This window comes from Terrapene carolina, unplaced genomic scaffold (assembly GCF_002925995.2).
Source record: "Terrapene carolina triunguis isolate 2854851 unplaced genomic scaffold, T_m_triunguis-2.0 Scaffold234, whole genome shotgun sequence".
NCBI classification, from domain to species: Eukaryota; Metazoa; Chordata; order Testudines; family Emydidae; genus Terrapene; species Terrapene triunguis.
In genome coordinates this window covers 419,646-443,003 of record NW_020664585.1, presented here as the reverse complement: position 1 = coordinate 443,003, position 23,358 = coordinate 419,646, and the positions used below count along the sequence as shown (strand labels likewise).

Here is a 23,358-nt window from a genome sequence, read left to right as displayed (position 1 = left end):
CATGTATGACTGTTCAATTGAATTGTCAGCCATGAAGTGTCTTACCATACAAAAAGAATAACTCCTAAACTCCAGCAATCCACAGCACGGCTATACCCAGCTGTCCCAAGTGAATTGAGAACTTCAGGGGCGAGATACGTGGGAGTACCACATAACGTTCTCATAAGTGATGATTCTCCAAGAATCTTGGATTGTCCAAAATCTGTAATCTTGTATATGAGAATAACACTGTCAGTTTTTATTTTAACACGTTAGAATACACTATACTAGACAGCATGCATCAGGAGAGAGATTTATGGCTCTAATTTCCAAGGCAATTTGCCAGTACACAACTATGTACTAAGCTCTACCCAGCAGAGGACTTCAGCAGAAAACTCAACAGAACAAAAGATTCTTTTTTTTTTTGGGGGGGGGGGGGGGGGGGGGGGGGGGGTTGGGGACAGAGAGATTTGAGTTTTAGTGCTAGCAAAGACTGCTGGATTGAACACCAGTCTGAAGTATTCTATTTATCCCCAGATTGGAGAATAGCATAAGTAGCAGCACTATGGATTCATGGCTACCATGGAGAGACTATTATATGTAGGGCAACGGTTCAGTCTCCAAACCTACTCAATACGTACTTAAGTCTGTCAGGCAAAAACACAAACTGACACCAAATCGCATGGATAATTACCGAAATGTTGGTCATGACTCCATGATTAAGACTACTGACATATGCAAGTGAAGCAGAGTCTTATTCCACTGATTGCTATGTGAAATACTAAATGCGAAAATTCTTATTCATACTTATGTGTATATATTGATTGAAATATGCAGGAGAGAGGAAGCAATTTCTAAAGTTTGTGAAAGAACCTTAACTCAAGATGTCCTGTATTTTTAGCCTCTATTATTTAGGAATGAGCATCATCAATCTTAATGCCATGTTAATTTTTTTTTATGTTGGAATTTAATATTTAGAGAAGAATTGCTAAAGAACATTCCAAAGTTTCTGAATAAAGAACATCAAAATAAAAGAAAAAAGATCCAGAGACAGAAGCTTCTTCCTTACCTTTATAAGACAAGTTTCCTCAGAAGATGAAAGTAGCACGTTCTCCGGCTTCAGATCCCGATGTATAATACCATTTTCATGAAGATACTATGCAAACACACACACACACACACACACACACACACAACACAGAATGCATGCATTAAAATGTAACTTCCAAGTCTTTCCAATGATGATGATGCAAGTAACTGAAACAGATTCATTTGAGAAGTGTGTATTTGAAGCTATATGGTTCACAAAAAGATTTAAAGTATTTGTCAGCTGCTGCACAGCAGCTTCTAATCTCCACAGGTAGACTATGTAGAACAGGAAAGCTATGCCATCCCTGCAGTTCATCCATATGCCACATTATCAGAACAGATTCTTCATGATGACACTAAGGAATTTTGGTCCTCTCTCTCTTTTTTATTGATATTAACAGCCAATATCTTTTTCTGTGTTCAAACCCTCTTAAATTAAGTACATTTCCCTGCCTTAGTTTGCCAAGGCAGACACCACTATACAGCGGCGTTGGAACAATTTGTATAGTGGAGGTGTGACATTATGCTCCATATTCTTTATGGAAATATGATTATGATATGGATATGACATAACTGTCTGTACTTTATGCAAGATGGCTCATGTAAGATATCATTGGAAAGGTACATAGAATCTATTTCCTCATGTTAAGTATTCTCACACCTCTTAAACTGTCTTGATTCTCACTACAAAAGTTTTTTCTCTTAATTAATTAGACTCAGAGTTGGTAGGACAACGCCCACCTTTTCATGTTCTCTGTATGTGTGTATATATCTCCTGGGAGGCGTCCTGGGACATAACTGTGACACTAGTAGGTCAGGTGGTCTGGTCATCTAATACACTATCTTGGACTTCTAGTAATTTTCCACTCACAGAAGGAGGAGGTTAAGTTTGGGAAACAAAAGGCTTTCCGCCTTATGTAAATTCTATTTAAGGCTGGAAGGGAAGGCATTCCAGACTCTCCTCTTTTGCCTAACCAAGAAGAAAGGCTGCTGAAAGTACCTAAGGGGACAAAGAAACCAACCTGAAGGGAAAGGCAGGGGTGAGTCCAGACTGAGACATGGGTCCAGTCTGTTACTCCTGAGGGCATTCTGCGACAAAAAAATTAAAATTCTGCACATATTTTAAAAGTCTGCAAAACTCTGCAAGCTTTATTTGTCAATAAATAAATGCAGAGGCGCCAGCATGGCAGTGGGGAGCACTGGCCACTGGCTGTACGCAGGTGGGAGATCACCCTGCAGCCTCCCCACCCTCCACCCCTGGAACACAGATTGAGTAGACTGTGCCCCACCCTGATACAGCACAAGGCCTGGGCCTGCCCCAGAAACACCCTGGGGCCCTGCCCCTCTGTGCCAGGAGCACCAGGTGTGGGGCAGGCAGGCTCAACCAGGAAGGATCCAAGTGTGGAGGGGCTCAATGTGGGGCGATCCAGGTGTGGGGTGAGAGGATTCTGTGGGAGACAATCTAGGTGCAGGCAGCTCAGTGGGGGGGGTCTAGGTGTTGGGAGGGGGTATCTGGATGCACAGAGGCTCGTTGGGGGGGTTCCAGGAGCAGGGGCAATTGGACTCTGCAGGGGCTTCCAGGTGAATGTGGTTGGGGCTCAGCAGAGGGGTCTGGGTGTGGGGGTCTCAACAGGGGGGTCTGGGTGCTGGGGGAGTGGGGCTTGGTGGGAGTCTGAATGCAGCTAATCGGGGGTCAGTGGTGTGGAGGTCTGGATGTGGGGACTCAGGGTGGTGCAGGGGGTGGGGCTCATCAGGGTGGGGGTTTGAGTGCAGGGAGTTCAGTGGGGGGTGGTGTGGATGCAGGGGTTGGGGTCTGGAGGCAGGGGGGCTCCAGATGCAGGGGTTGAGGTTCAGTGAGGTGGGGTTTGGGTATGGATAGCTAGGGGGGTTTCTGGGTGTACAGGGTGAGGCTTGGTGGGGGTGTCTGGGTATGGGAGGTCCAGATGCACAGGGGTTGGGTGGATGGGGGAGCAGCTCCCTGTACAGTGACCCCTCCCCTCCGCAACTGAGGAGCAAAGGGGGCAGGAAGCAGGAGAGGATGCTGAGCTTCCTGCAGCTGGGGGAGATTTCTGAGGGTGGGTCTGATGGTGCTTGGAGCAGAGGCAGTGTGCAGAGCCGAGCCCCCTGGCTAACCGTACACATAGGAGCCTGAGGGGGGCCATCCCGCTGCTTCCAGGAGCCACGTGGAGCGGTCCCCGACCCTGCTCGCCGGCTGGAGCGCCGGAGCAGGGCAAGCCCCAGACCCCACTCCCCACTGGGAACTCGATGGCCAGATTAAAATGGCTTGCGGCCCGCAGGCCGTAGTTTGCCCACCCCGTGGAAGAGAGTGGAACCTTTCCAGGTTGGTTAGCATAATAACTAAAGGAACACTGGCCTAAATCTCTTCTATGAATAAGGAGAAGAGTCACTTACTGCTGTAAAAACACATGCAAGCACAAATTATAGAAGTAAAGAAGTTACACTGATTGCACAGTCAGAGGAAAAAAAACATATTTTTCTTTATACAAATTCAGGACTATTTACCTTTACAGCCAACAGCATCTGATAAAAATAGAGCTTGCAAGTAGCTTCTTTCATCTTGGTTGATCTCGACACTCTGTCATATAACTCTCCTCCTTCCATCCTGAAACAGAAGTACAGAAAGAGATTCAATATACTGGTTTCAGAAGTTAGACTCACTGGGAAAGCCTGAGACTGAAAAGCTTCTCTAAACAAAAAGACCCCAATGAAAAGTAAAGTATATTCATTTTCTGAAATGCATCCATTGGGCACATGTTTATAAATTCTTAAACGTGACCTGCAAAGTAAAAATAAATTGGTCTTGAGCTGGCTGAAACTAAACCCAGGGAAGATGGAGGTGATGTTAACAGGAAAGCAGAAGCACTATTCCAAGGAAGTTCACCACCTGGCCATTGCTTGTCAATGTAGCAAAAAGCCTTGGAACACCTTCTATCCTCTTTGGGTAGCCAGGAGACTTCACCCTTCTTATCATGCAAACCTGTAGATACAACAATCCATGCTCTCATCATCTTCAGACTACTACCTGGGACTGACAGTGAAGGCCATGCAGAACCTGCAACTGGCTCATCATCTGGTCACCCACTTACCCTTCTCTGGCTCCCCAACAAGTTCCAGATCCAGGTTAAGAAGCAGATCTCGAACAGTAAAGCTCTCAATGATCCAGGCCTGTGCTCTTTTTGAGACACTCTCTACTTATGTGATCCACCACAGCAGCTGCAGTTGATCAGGATGACAGGGTAGAGAATCCTGCAGGAGTGGAGTGTCTCTGCAGCTCCAAAAGAATGACTTTCCTGTCTATCCTAACCCCCACTTTTACCAAGGTTTTGGATAGCACCTGAGATCATCATAAAATCAGGTTCAAGTTATATTATTTTATTTATGGTAGTAAAACATTTACTCTGGAACAAATTGAATACAAATTACTTACAATTCCAAAACAATATAATAATCTTCTGCATCAAAGAAGTTTTTTATCTTGATTAAGCAGGGCTAGCAAAAGAGGAAGGAAACAACAAAATGACCCAATCATTTTATGAAAACTAATATTACAAGAAAATATTACCCAAAAAATAATTTCAGAATGGCGTGCAATCCAAGGTATACATGACAGGACACCTTGCTGATATAGGTTTCTCTTTTTAAAAAAATGCAAGTGAATTTTATATTAATCGTAGTGAGACTAATGTGACAGGTTGTCTGCTTAGTGCAGACATGTGCCATGGAAGTTTTCCCCAAAAACATTTCTCTCGATTAACCTCAATCACAATCTGAAACCCCCTTTTTATTCTTATGATGAGCTCCCACACAGCTCTGCCAATGCAGTCTGTCTAGTCAATTATACTATTCCACTGTACTTGACTTCCCCTTTTGTGGGGGGTTTACATACAGCAAAAGGGAGAGAGAATTTTTTTTAAAAAAACAGAAAAAAGGGTAAAATTTAGTAAATCCACTAAAATTGCCAAAGGAATTCAGGAGCAGGTATAAGGCTTAATTTTTTTCCTATTAAATTTAGTCAATTTCAAATTGATGGCGTGTGTAAGATATTTGGAAGTGTACTACTTTTGTGGGGTTTATTATTTAAGTCAATGGAAAGTTTCAAACAATGTTATCGAATTAACTCAGATCTGAAGATTCCCACACTGTAAGTTCTGATTGACTAGACAAGGGTAGTCAATAGGTGCACCACGGGCCTAATCTGGACCATCAGACATTTTTTAATAGACCATGAAATGTTTTTATTTACTTATGAATTTTTTTTTGTATTATTTCCTCTGGAGTCTGGACCTTGACTATACCTTGACACAAAAAAATAATAATGAACTACCCTAAATTAGGGTCTCTGTCCAGAAGCAGTTTCAACCATGTGGTTCTGTGGAGATTTGGTCTAGGCCAAAGCTAGGTCAGCAAGCTTGGCCATCTCACAATATTCACAGAAAGATGCATCAAGGAAAGTCTTATTTTCTGGTGCACTGGTTCGAGCAGAGACCAAGTAAAGAAAATTTCAATCCAAATTTCAATTTCAAAGATGCAAGTTGTGGAAAAGTTACAACAAGCATGTAAAGATATGGGGTAGAACAAAGTGTTTTGTAACCTTATCTACAATAGTCATAATAAGTGGCCATTGCTACCCAATCAGGAAAAGACAAAATTAAAATTAAGAAGCTGTTCCTCCTAACTGTAACTGGAGCATTAGATACCAAACTACAGTAACCCCAAAAGAAGTAGAGCAAGCAAGAAAATCAGAATATACATTAAAAGATAAATCAGATTTTAAGACTATACTCACATGATTTATTTTCTTCAAAATCTCAATTTCTGTATTAACATTAAAAGCTGGATCCTATTTAAAAGAGAACTGAAGTGTCAGACAGAGCAAGCAGTAATACTGTTTATACAGGGACTTTTGCAGTAATGTACCTATGAAAACACAACATACATTTGCTCCATCCTAACAATTTAAAGGTGGCTACAATGTAAATAGCAGAGCTCATCAGAAAAAAAAAAATCTCCTGCTGAAAATTTCAACAAAAACAGACAAAGAATTCCTTAAATTAAAATCTTCCATGGGAAATTTTGATGTATTTGACGAAAAAAACAAACTCTAACATTTTGGCCCAAAATTAAAATAAATTTATTCTGAAATGCTGCCACAGTACCTCATGGGAGTTATAGTTCGGGTGCCTCAGGCTCCCATTCTCCTGTATGGCTGGGCTCCCTGATTAGACTACATCTTTCACAATGCAACACGGTCTCACCTCTTGGTACATCATGGGAGATGTAGTCCTCTGATTTCTTTTTTGTATGTACCCCATAAACAAGGAGCCCTTAACAAGTAAATGACCAAGGTTTATACAAAGAAAAAAGTAACTATAAATGCAACAGAATCAAAGGAGCCTTTCAAGTGCTATAGGAAGAGATTAAAATCAGACAAGCAACTGTGGTAGGATGAGGGACAGAGAGGGAAGGGAGATGATGTTTCAGTAAACGTGGTAGCTAACTGGCTATTCTTGTACCGGAGAAATGTTTCCAGAATAGCATAGCTTTACAAATCTTATTGTCAAGATGCAAATACATAAGGTATCTTCTTGGCTAGTAAAATAATAAGCACCTGGCAACATCAACAAAGCCAGGAAGGAAACTGACAGCTGTGGCTGGTCTGAGATGCACTGTGTCAGGGAGAGAGGGATGAAATAATTAGCCTGGAAGGACCTGCAGGCATAGAACTCTGAAAGTGGGATTTTTTTTTTTTTTTAAATCCCCCTCTTCTGATGCTTTCAGGATTTGGGCCTACCAGAGCGAGAGAGCCTTAGACCTGTGCATATTTCTTAGAACATTTATCGTGGAGTTAACTGGAGCTTTTCTCGACTGTCTAAATAAGCTTTGATTTAAAATACTTTTGGATCTCAGGCTGTCTCTGGAAAAACTCACTATAGTCTGTCCCAACAAGAGGTGAAGGATCCTTCCATCTCAGGGGAGAGGTAACAAAAGGAGTCTGCATCTAGCCATATTAAACACCAAGACCATTTGGACTAGACTATTAATTAATGTTAATTGTTTAATACACTTAATTTCTTACAGTGTGGTTTGATTTATTTTTTTAAATATACACAAAGCTTCACACATTACAAAAATGCATCTGAATCCAGAAAACTTTAAATTATAGCGATAAACATTTATAATGTTCACAAAGGAGTACCAAATACTTCAGAACCACTGCAAGATGGTCAGAAAATAGATACTTACTGTGTCTCTCACAGCGCTTGTTATAAATCTCCGTTTATTGATTATCTTTACAGCAACTTTGTTACACGTGGTCCTCTCAAATGCCAATTTAACCTCTCCACAGGCACCACTAATATAAAAATTTAGGTATGTTAAAGCTTGTAAGCACTATTCAATATGTGGGTGACAAATAAAAATAGATCAAACAGAAGGCATTTGGTACTTGATATTACACGTGATTAGAATGCTGCTGTCTTCTAACCCTTTGAATGCAGCAGACTGGGTGTGCAGTATTTAGACACATCAGTAGTAGGCACATTAGATCAGGATAGATGCTGGTAGCCATCAATGTTCTAATACAGAAATCAAATTACAACCAAAACTCCAAACTGAAAGCTATTAAGAGAATACCGAGGACAAGCACTGTTGGCATTTCAGCTGCACAAATGGCTAAAAACACAATAACAAACTCTCAAAATGTATCCCTACGGTTTTGACTTAAACTCACAAAGTCCACCCAGGCCCCATTAATACAGCCCAGTGACAAAAGGACATTATAATACATGAAGTCCTGCATCACAAGGTTGCACAACTCTGAGCAACACATATAGCAAAAAAAAATATTTTTGATTATGAGATTATAGGAGGAAATCCGTACAAATCCACTCAGACTTCTGTTTTCACTTTGCTGCTCTTTTACGATCCACAACGACTTTTTGGGAAAAATTCCATTTTAAAGACATTTTACATTAAAAATATCAGGTCACCATTTCTCTCTTTTTTGCTTGAGGACCCAAAAAGTGATGTCCCACAAGGGGTTATACTCTGACCTTCAATTCTTCCCCCTGCTTGCAACCATGGGGTAGAGGAGGGATACTGATTCAGAAAGTAACACGACTGCTAGCAAACTATTTCAAACCTGATTTTCTGTTCCTAAAAAACGGTTACCTACCTTTCGTAACTGTTGTTCTTCGAGATTTGTTGCTCATGTCCATTCCATTCTAGGTGTGGGCGCGTCCACGTGTGCAGTCGTTGGAGATTTTTGCCTTAGCGGTTTCCATAGAGCCGGCCGTGGCACTCTCTGGAGTGCTGCACTCATGCATTAGTATAACGGGCACTGCTGGCCCTACGCCCTTTCAGTTCTTTATTGCCGACAACTCCGACAGAGGGGCAGGTAAATGGACATGAGCAACACATCTCAAAGAATAACAGTTACGAAAAGTAGGTAACCGTTTTTTCTTCTTTGAGTGCTTGCTCATGTCGATTCCATTCTAGGTGACTCAAACAGTATCAATGAAGGTGGGCTCGGAGTTCCTGGTCTTGCAGCTTTCAGCACTGCTCTGCCAAAGCCAGCATCACCCCGGGCTTGCTCGGTAAGCGCATAATGAGTTGTGAATGTGTGGATGGATGACCAGGTAGCAGCCCAACAGATTTCTTGGATCGGCAACTGTGACAGGAAGGCTGCCAATGACACCTGCGCCCTAGTCAAGTGAGCCGTCACAATCGCTGGCATGAGCACCTTTGCCAACTCATAACAATAGAGGATGCAAGCCGTGATCCATGACGATATTCTCTGGGCAGACACTGGGCAACCCTTGATCCTGTCTGCAACAGCAACAAACAACTGTGTTGACTTACGGAACAGCTGTGTTCTATCTATGTAGAAGGCCAGCACCCGTCTGACGTCTAGGGTATGCAGCCTGCATTCAACATCCGTCGCATGAGGCTTGGGACAGAAGACCAGTAAGTAAATGTCTTGACCAGTGTGAAACTGGGAAACAACCTTGGGCAGGAAAGCTGAGTGCGGGCACAACTGGACCTTGTAGAAGACCATATACGGCAGCCCTGAGGTGAGTGCCCTGATCTTGGACACCCTGCGTGCTGAAGTTATAGTGACCAAGAAAGAAACCTTCCAGGAGGGAGCAGAAAACCAAGGGTTTGAAGGGGAGACCCATGAGCATTGACAGTACAAGATTCAGATCCCAAAGGGGTTCCAGACATTTGGCTACAGGCGCTTCAGACCTTTCAAGAACCGTGCCGTCATAGAATGGGCAAAGACCGTCCTGCCTTGAAATGGAGAATGGAACGCCAAAATGGCTACTAGGTGGCCCTTGACCGAAGAGAGCAACAGGCCTTGGAGCTTAAGGTGCAGCAGATAGTCTAGGATGTCCTGCAGTAGGGCCGCTTCAGCTTAAATGTGCCTATCTGAGTCCCAACACACAGACCGCTTCCACTTCACCATGTAGGTAGCCCTGGTGGAAGGTTTTCTGCTGCCCAGCAGGACCTGTTGGACACCAGCAGAGCATGCCTGTTTGTCCAGACTTCGCCACGCAGTAGCCAAGCTGTCAAGTGCAGTGCCACCAGATTCGGAGGCCGCAGATTGCCGTGATCCTGGGACAGCAGGTCCAGCCAAAGACACAGCTGCAGCAGGGTGGCGGCCGAAAGACTCCGCAGCAGGCCACACCAGTGTTGGTGAGGCCACACTGGGGCTATGAGGATGGCGTTCGCTTTGTCTTGCTTCACCTTTAGCAGTACTTTGTGGATCAACGTTACCGGTGGGAAGGAGTACATCAGGGCTCCCAACTACGGAATCAAAAAGGTGTCTGACAGGGAGCCCTTGTCCCTGCCCTGCCAAGAACAGAACACGTGGCATTTTCTGTTCTGCCTGGACGTGAACAGGTCCACCTGGGGAGTCCCATGCTGTGGAAGATTAGGCTGACCACCTCCGGATGGAGTGACCATTCGTGGCGAGACGAGAAGGTCCTGCTGAGGCCATTTGCCAAGACGTTCTTGGTTCGAGGCAGGTGGGTGGCTACTAGATGAATGGCATGCCACACACAAAAGTCCCAGAGGCTGAGCACCTCCCGACACAGGGCCAAAGACCTGGCACCGCCCTGCCTGTTCATGTAATACATCACAGCGGTATTGTCCATCAGGACCTGCTTCACCTTGCCTCTTAGGTGGGACAAGAAAGCCTGGCAGGCCAGGCAAACCGCTCTGAGCTCCCTGACATGGATGTGAAGGGCTACGTCATGTTGAAACCACCAGTGGTGGGCTCCCCAGTCCAGATCCAATGCGTCTGAAACCAGGGTAAGCGACGGGGATGGGGTCGCAAAGGGAACTCCTTGCAGCACCGACTTGGTATCCAGCCACCAGTTCAGGGATGAAAGGACGTGGTTCAGCACCATGACCACTCAGTCCAGGGCGTGCCTGCTGGGGATATAGACCAAGACCAGCCACGCTTGCAGAGGCTGTAGATGAAGTCGAGCATGGCTGACCATGTGCCCATCAATTGCAGGCAGGCGTGGGCCATGGTGAGCGGATGGCTCCTTACGTGGGAGATCAGGTCCAACATGGCCTGAAAACGTGTTTCCGGGAGAAAGGCCCTGGCCCAAGTGCAGTCGAGAACTGCTCCAATAAACTCTATGCCTTGAACTAGTGTTAATGTGGACTTTTCTGTGTTTATCAACAAGCCCAGGTCATGGCAGGTAGAACGAACCAGATCAAGGCTCCTTTGCACCTGATCTGGAGACCTGCCTTTGAGGAGCCAGTCGTCGAAAATCTGGACCCCTCGACGTCTCAGGTAAGCTGCCACTGGCGCCATGCACTTCTTGAACACACTGGGTGCCGAGAACAGGCCAAAGGGCAGCGCCGTGAACTGGAAATGGTGCCTTGCCACTATAAAACACAAGAAACGCGTGTGACCTGGGTATATGGAGACATGAAAGTAAGCGTCCTTTAAGTCAAGAGTGGTGTACCAGTCTCCCGGATCCAAGGAGGGGATGGTGGAGGCCAGGGAGACCATGCAGAACTTCAACTTCTTGAGAGATTTGTTGAGGTTATGCAGGTGTCGGATGGGTCTTAGGCCCCCTTTTGCCTTTGGGATTAGGAAGTAGAGAGAGTAGAATCCTCTTCCTTCAATGTCCCAAGGAACCTCATCCACAGCCTCCAGGCACAGAAGCTTTTTGACCTCCTGAATGAGGAGTTGCTCATGAAAAGGGTCCCTGAAGAGGAGGCAGGGAGGGAGGGGCAGCTGTGAATTGCAGGATACAGCCCCGAGATATTATATCCAAGACCCTAATCAAGCCAAACGGTAGGGACATAGACAGTCGAGGAAGAGACGGGAAGGATCAAGGTAGCTGACTGGGACATCACTCTCGAGTGCACCCTCAAAATGAGTGGAGCCCTGTGTGGATACACAAATGTGTATCCGCATCCGTTCCACGATTCACAAAAATTATCTGCGGATATCTGCGGATTTGCAGGGCTCTACACTGGGGGCTGGGCTGTGGCTCCGAGGCATCTTCGCCAGAGCCCGGTCGGGGACAGCCGCGTGGGCAGCTGTGGGAATAGAGTCCAGCAGAGGGCAACGAAAATGATCAGGGGGTTGGGGCACATAACTTTTGTGGAGAGGCTGAAGGAACTGGGCTTATTTTGTCTGCAGAAGAGAAGGGGGGGGTGGTTTGATAGCTGCTTTCAACTACCTGAAGGGGGGTTCCAAAGAGGATGGAGCTCGGCTGTTCTCAGTGGTGGCAGATGACAGAACAAGGAGTAACGGTCTCAAGTTGCAATGGGGGAGGTCTAGGTTGGATATTAGGAAAAGCTATTTCACTAGGAGGGTGGTGAAGCACTTGAATGCTTTACCTAGGGAGGTGGTTTTTAAGGCCCGGCTTGACAAAGTCTTGGCTGGGATGATTTAGTTGGGGATTGGTCCTGCTTTGAGCAGGGGGCTGGACCAGATGACCTCCTGAGGTCTCTTCCAACCCTGATATTCTATGATTCTATGACACAGCCAGGGGCTGCTCTCAGCCCCACATACTGCGGGCATGTGGAGGGTTCGCCACGACTCCCTGGCTGGGCTCCATGCTGGCCTGGCTGCGGGGAGGGAGAGACCTGAAGAGCTGCCCAGGGCCTGCTCAGGCCCCGCACCCAGGGCCAGTGGAGGGTCCGCCGTGGCTCCCCACAGCCGCCCGCCTGGCTCTTACTATGGACAGGCTGTGGCTCCAAGCCGCCTCCCTCCCCAGCCGGAGCCGGGTCCAGGAGAGCCGTGCTGGCAACTCCACCTGCCTTGGGTGGGGGACCCAAGCAGCCCCCCGCCCAGTGTCCCTGCCCAGGGCAGGTGGAGGATCCGTGCCACGATTCCTTACAGCTGTCCGCCCAGCTCTTACCATCAGAGCCCTGCGCAGATACAAAATTTGTATCCGCATCCACACTGCTACCCGCAGAAATGATCCACAGATATCCGCATCTGCGGATATAAAGCGGATTTGCAGGGCTCTAAAAATGAGCGCTTTTGGCCCCCTACGTGTTTGGCGGGCCCAGGTTATGCAAGTGAGGGGGAGGAAGAAGGGCGTCGACGATGGCAGCAGAGGCAGCCAGAAGGGCTTACAAGCAGACTGCAGCGTGTGCATGCCCAACGAGCAAATGGTGGCTCTAGTATCCTTCAACCCGTGCAGCCTGACGTCCATCTGCTCGGAGAAGAGACCAACCCTGTCAAAAGGAAAGTCCTGAATCAAGGTCTGCATCTCCTGGGAGAGGCCCGCTGTTTGGAGCCAGGAGCTGCGCAGCATAACCACCGCCGACACGACCACTCGAGTCGCCAAATCCGCCTCATCCCAGTCCATTTGCAGGGAGCATTTGGCCGCTGCGGTGCCCTCCTCCACCAGAGTGCCGAACTCCTGGGCCAAACCCTGCAGGAGCGATTCCTGGAACTTTTTGAGGCCGTCCCAGAGATTAAAATTATATCTGCCCAACAGTACTTGATGATTCGCCACCCGAAATTGTAAGCTGGTAGTCGAATAAATGTTTCTCCCAAAGAGATCGAGCTTTTTGGCCTCTTTGTTCTTCGGAGTCGAGGAGGTGTGACCCTGCTTGTGACCCTTTGGCCAGAAGAAGATACTTCTTTTCAGCCCGTAACTACTACTAACAACTACACTTAACAACTACTTAACTAATACTATACATAAACTATTTTCAAAAGGCCCTAAGGCACGAAGTTTGTAGGAGAAAAAACTACTAGCTCTTGCTAAGCAAGAAAGGCACTCCGACTAACCACCATGGGTGGTAAGAAGGAACTGAGAAGGCGTAGGACTGGCAACGCCTGATATACTGCCGCATGAGTGCAGCACTCCAGAAGGTGCCACAATTGGCCCTCTGGATACCACGAAGGCAAAAATCTCCGACGACCACGCACATGGGCACGCACACACCTAGAATGGAATCAACATGAGCAAGCACTCGAAGAAGAACTGTGAGTACTCAATCATAAATTTGAGTTTCACAATTAAAAGTATGTTTTAAACCCAAGTCCATTAGAAGCATAAGGCCCAAACCCGGCTGTCTTAAGGAAAATAGGTCTACCTGTGTGCCCTAATTCAGAGTTCCCGCTTTAACTGGTTTCATCATTCAGGGCTGAAACCAGCAAATGGGCAGCCATAATCCCAGCAATCCAAGGAGCCCGTACTTGATGGCCCAGCAGTGGAATGAGAGATGTCAAAACCAGATAGATTGGGAATGAATGAACAGATCTGCTACATTTCAGATTTACTGCCAGTGCTGTTAGCTACCTATTAACAAAGAAATAGAATACCTTCTCTTTCACCCTTGGACATTCAGAATAGAAAGACTCATTTTACAGACAGCTCTAGGAACTTACTTTCAGGGGTACCCTATTTCAAATAGGCGTAACTAACCACTTACAAGACAGGCAACTGAAAAGAGGACTTTGCATTAAGGAGTAAGAATTCTTTGCAGTGAAAAATTCATCTGTCCTATTAACACCTCAAAAAAATCATATGAGGAAGAACACAACAGAAAGTAAACTACTGTCCACCACTGAGGCTAAAATTTTTCCAATACTCTGTGCAAAACAAACTTCTTCAACAAGGCCTTCAAATCCTACCTCCTCCTTTTAACAGCTTTATATGCATGTACAAGTGCTCCCTGTAAAGCAGAAGGAAACTACAGTGAAGGACAGATTTAAAAAAAAAAAAAAATCACCTCAGTTACCACATTATCTTACTGCCGCAGCTTGTCATCAGTTTCTCCCCACACACATGTAAAGCCACTGTTTGCCCATTTCCCTCATACACTGATCTTAATGTAAACACTGCGGGACACAAGTCCACACCCAGATTCTCTCCTGCACAGAGACACTACCTGAGCTGAGTGCATTAGGGAGCAAGTTACACCTCCTTGATTCTCACAGTATATTATTAATTGATTAGAAAGTCAGAGGGACCATTGTGATCACATAGTCTGACCCCCTGTATAATTGTATTAGCTGCATAAGCACCAGCATTGATCTAAGTTAGCATAGCCTCTAAGATGCTCTAACTGGCTATGATCTCTTCTAATGGAAAATAAACAAGTTGTGAATTGACATAATTCAGGTGTGCTCCACCCAGCTCCTCCCCATTTTGCCAGGCTATGGTGGGGCTGCTGACAAAGGAGAAATTTACACTGATTTATGCCAGGTAAAAACTGCCGAGAGAATTCTCAGCTGGCCAGTTAAGGCCAGATTTCACCCAAGGGTACGTCTACACTACGAGATTAATTCGAATTTAGATAATTCGAATTTGGGAAACAGATTGTATAAATTCGATTGTGCGTGGCCACACTAAGCACATTAATTCGGTTTTTAACCACATTAATTCGGTGGTGTGCGGCCACACTACCCCAATTCGAATTAACAAAATCGATTTTGGTGCTACTCCGCTCGTCGGGGTGGAGTACAGAAATCGATTTTAAGTGCCCTTTAATTCGAAGTAACTGGCTCCGTTGTGTGGACGGGTTAAGGATTAATTCGGATTAACGCAGCTAAATCCGAATTAAAGTCGTAGTGTAGACCAGGCCTAAGTGGCAAAAAGTGGCTGGAGCAGGATGAGAGAACCTGGGCCTTCGTTTTTCATTCGTCTGAAAAGCACCGTGTTTTTGTTTGTATTACCATAGTGCCTAGGATGGTATTATTGAAACAGTACTAAAATAATAGCAAATAGTTAATACTAGTTACAGTTCAAACATCATCCACACAAAACTAAAGGAAAATAAGTCCTAAATATTTTAATAAGTATGGTGCTTACCTTCCCAAAGTCTTTGACATAATATATTTCTCTCTCAATTCTCTGGGATACCCCGACTGATCATCCACCATAAGATCAGAAAATACAAACACTGGGAAGATGAGTGGAGATAATTTTTTGTTACTAACTCCAAAGACTTTGTTACAAGGAGTAACTACTATTCCTAAATGTTAATATTCAACAACTAAGAGAGTGCTATACGTTAGAAGTAAACATATAACTGAAACAAAATTATATTAAAAAACGGTTACCTACCTTTTTGAAACTGTTGTTCTTTAAGATGTGTTGCACATGTACATTCCACCGTAGATGCATGCATGCCCCATGCACAGATGTTGGAGATTTTTGTCCCTCAGTGGCACCGGTCAGAGTTGCTGGAGTGCCCTCTGTTGCCACACGCTACTGCATGCTGTTATAAAAGGGCAGAGCCATCCCAACCCCTCTCAGTTCCTTCATACCGGACAGACTCCAATGTGGAATGGACATGTGCAACCCATCTCAAAGAACAACAGTAGATAATATTTTTTTCGTTGAGTGATTGCAGACGTCCATTCCACTGTAGGTAACACAAGCAAACACACATGGAGGTGGGTTCAGAGTCTACCTAAACAGAGAGTGTAAGACCATTCATCCGAAACTGGCATCGTCTCTGGACTGACAGGAAATGGCATAATGAGAAGTAAAAGTGTGGACTGAAGACCTCGCTGCTTTACAAACATCTACAATCTGCACTTGCATCAAGAAAGCTACAGACGGTGCCTGCGCTCTGGTAGAAGGCGCCAATACTCTAGATGGAGGGATTGTATTAGCCAGTGGGTAGCATAAACAAATACATGAGATCCAAGATGAGATTTTCTGAGAGGAAACTGGTTAGCCCTTAGCTCTGTTTGCAACTGCTACAAACCACTGCATAGAGGATGTTACCTGAAATTGGGCCAGCTAGTAAGCTTAGGGAGGACTAATGACCCATCAGAGTTTGGCAGAAAGCAGCACGTTTATTATACTGATAGCTAAGCTCAAAAGAAGGCGGGGGTGGGGGTCACACTCACACTTACACTTGCATACTCACACTCCAAGGACAGGCACGGCACTGGAGATGTCAGGGTTCTTCAAGGTAAGTGTGGCACAGCACAGCGATGGACGGTGCGATGAAGGTAAGTCTTCCCAAGGCACGATGGAATGCAACGCAGCGAACCACTGGCCAGGCGGTCCGGGTGAAGGGCCTTCACGGGAGGTACAAGCTCGTGAGTGCACTGCTGAGCACATGGCCCCTTCCCCTTTTAAGGGCCTGCTCCTCATGGCCTGCGACTAGAGAGGACTTGGCCAAGTCTGGTTGGTCACACTTCACCTCTGCCAGTGTCCATGCATTTGGTGTGTGAGCGCTGCCTAATTAGAGTCCCAGACACCTTGTCTACTTGGGAGCTCTTCTGATCTTCCAGCTGTTTAAACAGCCCATTCATCCCACAAGCATTCCAGGACGGAGGGGGAAAGCCACTTCACAGGTATTCAAAGAGGGAGAGGAGACAAAAAGAGGGGGGGAGGAAGGTGTAACAGACCTTTTGAACATACAGGTTATACAGAGCATACAGATCACTGCTGCTCCAACAACAGGATCTAAAATATTTAGTCCAGTCAGAAAGCTAAAGCCCTTCTCACATCCAAGGAGTGAAGCTTTTCCTCATCCCTATGTGCATGGGGTTTTGGAAGGAACATGGGCAAGCAGATTGCTTGGTTAACATGAAAATTAGAGACTACTTTTGTGAGAAGTTTTGGATGAGGATGGAGATAAATTTTATCCTTATGGAAAACTGTAGGGGGGCTCTGACACCTGAGCGCTCAACTCTCCCACCCTTCTGGCTGAGTTAATTGCCACGAGAAATGCTACCTTCATGGAAAGGTGAAAGAGGGAGCAAGTTGCCAGGGGCTCAAAGCGAGGTTATCAATCCATTTTGCTAGAATTAAGTTCAGATCCCAAGGGTGGATGGGGTCTTGAATGGGGAGGTATAATCTGACCAAGCACTTTAAGAACTGGGTGATGATGGTGTGTGAAAGAAGGGATCCATCATCCACCAAGACATTGAGGGCTGAAATAGCCACTAGATGCATCTTCATTGAGCTAATAGCAAACTCTGTTTTAGATCCAACAGACAGTCCAGCATGAGGCCCAAGGGTGTCCACTAGGGAAATACACCTTTCACACAAGACCAGGTGGAGAAGCGCTTCCACTTCACCAGGTAAATGCTCTTAGTTGAGGGTTTTATGCTATTCAAAAGCACTTTCTGAATATCCTTTGAGAAGGACTTTTCAAAGGGTGTCAGCCATAAAAGCATCCATGCTGCCGGATGGAGAGCTCAGAGGTTGGGATGAAGAAGTCCTGGGAAATTACAAATGGATCCAATGGGCAGTTTGACCAACGAGGATATCAGGGTCAAATACCAGTATTAATGAGGAAACGCTGGTGCTATAAGGATGAGGTGAGCATGGTCTTGTTTCAATTTAATAAGTCTCTGGGAAGGAAAGGAAAGGAATCAGAGGGAAAGCATACAGGAGAGATTTCTTCCAGGACAGAAGAAAAGCATCTGTCAGCGAGCCTTGGCTGAGTCTCCCTTGGGAACAGAGCTGCTGACATTTCCTGTCCACTTGGGAGTCCCCCAGAGTTGGAAGATGGACCTGACACATATGGATGTAGTGACCACTGATGCTGATTGCAGAAGGATCTGCTCAGCTAATCTGCTAACATAATCTGTTTCCCTGGAAGGTAAGCTGCTCTGAAATGAACTAAGTTGTCTATACAGAAGTCTCAGAAGCAAACTGCTTCCTGCCCCTCTGTTTATATAAACATGACTGTCAAACTGTCAGAATTAACAATTTTTTTCCCCACTATGTGGGGTGGGGAGGCCATGCAGGCTAGATGTACCACTCTTAATACCCTGATGTTTGAGAGTCTCTAGATCTTGAAATGATCAAAGACCTTGAGGTCCTGAAGGGACCCCATATGAGCTCCCCAACCCAGAGGAGACACGTCTGTGACTAGAGTGCAAGTTGGTAGTGGGGGAAGAAAGGGAACACCCCCCCCACGCAAACTTTTAGAGGGTCCATCCACCAATCTAGAGATGACAAAACTAATGTTGGCATTCAAACCACTTTCTCTAAATGGTGGCAACTTGGGGAATGCACTGATTCTAGCCATGCCTGCACCTTTTTGAGGTGTAATCTGGCATGCTGAACTACCTAGGTACATGGTGCCATCTGACCAAGAAGACTGAGGCAGTGGTGTACCGCTATGACAGTGTATGCTCTCAGATATAGCACTAAGTCCGGAAGTTTCACGGACATTAACAGAGGCTGGTCCGGAAAGGTGCATGAAGCACGCATCTTTCGCAACAATGGCTTGTTCAAGAAGCTGCAAGCAGGGACATTCTTCCCGGACCAGAAGATCACTGTAGCGGATATCGAAATGCCCATTGTGATCCTGGGAGACCGCACCTACCCCTTAATGCCGTGGCTTATGAAGCCATACACGGGGCAACTTGACAGCAGCAAGGAGCAGTTCAACAAGCTGAGCAAGTGCAGAATGACTGTTGAGTGTGCATTTGGCCGTTTAAAAGCCCGCTGGCGATGCCTGTATGGGAAAGCTGGACATGGCCGATGACAATATTCCTATGCTTATAGCCGCGTGCTGTACGCTCCATACAGGGCTGGACCGCAGAGGCTCAGTGCCTGGCTGAGTTTGAACAGTCAGAGACCAGGGCTATTAGAGGGGCCATAAGGATCAGGGATGCCTTAAGGCAGCAATTTGAAGCTGAAAGCCACTAATATTTGCTGCTATGCTCAGGACTGCAGTGCTTGTAATGCTAGCAGGTGACTGGTGCACATGATGCAATAAGGGGGTTTAACATAATTGTATGTTGCTTTGCAGTGCTCTTTTTGCTTTCACTTAATACAATAAAGATTGCTTTCAAACCAACACAATTCTTTTATTAAAGGACAACAACCGGAGGAGAGAGTCAAACAACAAAAATTCATCAGGCAGGGAGGGGGACGGGGGAAGGGAAGATCTCCAGAGGAGGTGAGATCCTGGGACGGCTACAGATTTGCATATGTCCAGGGATCATATCCAACCTTTTCCTTTGGAGTACAATGCAGCGGGTGCTGTACTTCAGCAGGGCCAGACTGCAGAGGGCTGGGTGTTGAGTGCAGTGGGAGGCCACACTGCTGGACTGTGAGGAGGGAGGAGTGGAATGCTGTGGGAAGAGAATGGAGCCAGGAGGTTGATAACAGAGAGAGAGTGAGAGAGAGAGAGAGAGTGGGTGTGTGGGTGTGTGGGGTGGGAGAGGGCACATGGGAAAGAGTTTTGTGACAGCGGCTGCAGAGGAGGGTGGGCGTGGAGCTGCTCGGTTTGAAGAGCTAGTATCATCTGGAGCATGTCCACTTGGCGCTCCATAACATCTAAGAACCGCTCCATGGCTTCTTTCTGGTGTGCCGCATTCTCTTTTTGGTCCCTCTTCTTACTGTCCCGCCACTCCTTCAATTCCTGTTTCTCAGCGGTGGAGTGCATCATAACCTCACGGAGAAAGTCCTCCTTAGTTCTTCGTGACCACTTTCTAATTCTGCACAGCCGTTCTGCCGCCGATAAGGGACGCTGGCCTCCCAAGGTCATCTCTGTGAAGTGTAAATGCAACATTTTACAGAAGCAGTATTGTTTACAACAGACAACACTGATTCAGTGCTTTAAAACACAGCCAGTACTCTCACACCTGGCACTAACTAGCTGACCCCAGGCAAGCACACATGAGCCACAAGACCCCCAAAATGGTGAGTAGCCACAGGGCCAGGGTGAATCACTCTTCCTGGACCCTGCTGTACACTGGGCACGTTGCTCTTGGGGAGAGCCAGCACTTTAGGGGGGGCTTGATAATCATTCCTGTTCCCACACTTTCCACAGGCTGTGTTCATTATGGAAGATATCTCGCTGCTGAGGGTGAGCAGGGAATCAGGGGAGGGTCTTCTCCAAGCCTGCGGCTTCTGCCCTATGCGGCTCACCTGTGTGCAGCAATAGTTCCCTCCCCCGCTCCCTCCCCGCCATAACACAGTGGTGCGGGAAAGTTACCGTTAATGGGGCAAGAAACAAAGCAGCTCTGCTGAGGAACCTGCAGCAGCGGATTGCCCAGTATCTCCACGAGAGTTTCCTGGAAATCTCTGAGGGAGACTCCTGTGAAGTGAGGGAGTCTATCAACAGCCTGTTCCGCCACTCAGAATAGGCATGCGGTGGGAGACAAACCTGCTTTCTGCAACCCTCCTGCCCACAACAAATCACTTCAGCAATTCCCAAAATCAGATCCACTTACCAGGGGCCTCCTCTCCTGTTTGCACTTCGCCAAGATCCGACTGCTGAGACTGGCTAGCCTCCTCCGGGGTAGAAAAGAGCTCCTGGCTGAATGCATCTCTGGCCTCCGAGCCATCCTCTGCCTCTGGGTCCTCCTCCCCCTTTTCGTCCAAGATTTCCTCCTCCTGGCTCGGACCACTCTCGACTGGCACATGAGCCAACGAAGTATCCACAGGGGCCTTCGCAATAGAGGTGGGATTGCCATCGAGTATCACGTCCAGCTTTTCGTAAAACCGGCAGCTCGTTGGTGCAGCACCGGAGCGGCAGTTTGCCTCCAGCGCCTTGTGGTAGGTGTTCCGCAGCACCTTCACTTTGAAACTGCACTACAATGTGTCCCGGTCATGGCCCTTTTCTATCATGCATCGTGAAACCTGTCCGGAGGTGCCATAATTCCTATGGCTGTAGCGCAGCTGGGACTGCACAGCTTCCTCTCCCAGCGGGGGATCGCCTGGTGTGTGGAGCAGGCACGTTCACCTGGAAAGATACGCTGAGACCACTGCACGCATCACTGAGCAAACAGGAAGGGGACTTTCAAATTTGCAAAGAAATGTACGGGGTGGGGATGACGGTTGGTCACCTGAGGGCAGGGCAATAGAGTTCAAACCGATGGCCAGAGAGGCGAGAACAGGCATTGTGGGACACCTCCCAGAGGCCAATCACAGCACTGTAATCGACCAGGGTATCTACACTGGCACCGCAGCGCTGTAGCCCGGCACAGAAAGCTCTACGCCTCTCGTTGGGGTGTTTTTTTTAGAGCGCTACAACTGCGCAGTTTCTGCACACTAAGTGGCTTTGCAGTGTGTACACCCCAGGAGTTACAGTGCAGAAAGCCGCTTTACTGTGCGGAAACTTGCCAGGGTAGACGGGGCCCTAAGACTGCTCCGATGAATTGTATTGTCTTTTCCAGTTTTAGGACTGATTTGTCTCGATTTACTAGGAGCCCCAGTGCGTCGAACACGGACAGGACAGTTGGTATGCTGGAAAGGACTTTAGCCTCAGACTGACCTCTGATCAACCAGTCGTCCAACCATGGGTACACACATGGACACCTAATTTTCATAGGTGAGCTGCTATGACTGCCAGGCACTTTGTGAACATTCGAGGAGCAGCTGACAGACTGAATGGAAGCACTGTTAACTGATAATAGCAGCCATTCCCCATGAATCTGACATAATTCTCATGGTCGTGGCATATTGCGACATGGAAATAAACATCCTTTAAATAAGTTGAAAGCAGTGTACCAGTCCCCCCGCTCCAGGGAAGGAATAATTTAAGATAGGGTAACCATGTGGAATTTTATTTTCTTCAGGAATTTGTTCAACTCTCTTAGGTCTAAAATAGGCTGAGACCCTTTTTGTCTAGTGGATCAGGAAGTAGCAGGAATAGAAACCCTTACCTTTGAGGTTCAACAGTACTTCAGGCAGGGGCCATAGAGGAAGAAGAGATTGGACACCCTGTTGAAGGGCAATCTCATGAGAGTGGTCCCTGAAGAGGGACAGGGAAGAGGGTGGGTAGGGGAGTAGAACTGAACTGGATGGCATACCGCAGTTCCACCATGCTTTCAGACTGGTAGGTCTTACTTATGTGAGCCCAAGCACTTAGGAGGTGGGATAAGCGATTAGTAACAAACAATGGGGAACAGATGGGACTATGGTGACAGGTACACTGTCCTTGACAAACCCATCCACATGACTGTTTGTATGAGGCAGCTGGATGGGATAAGCCCACTGATGATGAAGAGGAGAGCGGTGGAGGGCGTCTCTTATAACTTCTGTCCTTTTTCCTTAGTGGATCTTGGGATTGGGGAGCAAACCCCTGCTCTCTGTATAACTATTGTGGGTGACACTGCTTTCTTTTTGCTTCCTAAGGAATAAAATTTGTGACCAAACAGATCCAGCTTCTTTGAGGCTTTGCTTTTTGGCACAGAAGCTTTTTGTCCCTTTCTATCCCGCTCATTGGCAGCTGCCACAAGAGAACACAGAGTGGGGATGAGAATAAAAATGGTCATACCCCTTACAGGAGACAAAGCACCTCCTCTCAGCTCGTTTTGCTGTGAGGTCCCAGGAGGAGGGGGCCTGCCTAAGGGCCTTGACTGGCTCCATGATGGTCTCATGGCTGCACCATGGTGCTGTCGCTGATACCAGGATGTCCAACAACTTGTGAGAGCTTTCATGCACCTCTTCTGCCTGAATGTCAAGTACAGAAGCCGCTATTTTAAAAAGATCTTGATGAGCAACGTGGTCCTCTGGCGGTGTCACTTAACTACCTCATCAGGTGACAAGGATGAAACAAACATCTGAGGTGGTGGTTAGTCTGTGACTAGTGGCAGGGGGGTGCCTGAGTGGCTTCTGGCTGCTCAGTACCAGGGAATGGTGCTCTCGGTACCAATGCCTCTGGTGCACTCTCCATGTCAGTGAGCAAGATGCTTCAAGGAAAGTTCTAGCTGTGGGGACACCAGAATGTATCCAGCATGACCATCGATACTGGCCCAAGACCCATCCTTGCCTGGGCCATTGACCCTTAGAAGGATCCCAGTGCATGGCCCATGGTCCCAACGACTCTGATGGGGAGGTATGTTCC

The 23,358-nt window shown here is 46.8% G+C and overlaps 1 protein-coding gene across 11 annotated transcripts in view; it reads right to left on the bottom strand.

Annotated features, from left to right (window-relative positions):
• CHEK2 (checkpoint kinase 2) overlaps positions 1–23,358 on the bottom strand; it is a 48,024-nt gene that overhangs the window by 10,004 nt on the left and 14,662 nt on the right. For all 11 annotated transcript variants that reach the window (XR_002907918.2, XM_024196902.3, XM_026656937.2 and 8 more), the window contains 7 exons: positions 15,393–15,483; positions 7,333–7,441; positions 5,876–5,929; positions 4,517–4,578; positions 3,592–3,691; positions 1,049–1,135; positions 46–209 (listed from right to left, as the gene is read on the bottom strand). Coding sequence is in view for 10 of the 11 variants with exons in the window: in XM_024196902.3 (XP_024052670.2) it covers positions 46–209; positions 1,049–1,135; positions 3,592–3,691; positions 4,517–4,578; positions 5,876–5,929; positions 7,333–7,441; positions 15,393–15,483 (667 nt within the window). In the remaining variant the exon portion in view is untranslated. The remainder of the gene's footprint in view (positions 1–45; positions 210–1,048; positions 1,136–3,591; positions 3,692–4,516; positions 4,579–5,875; positions 5,930–7,332; positions 7,442–15,392; positions 15,484–23,358) is intronic.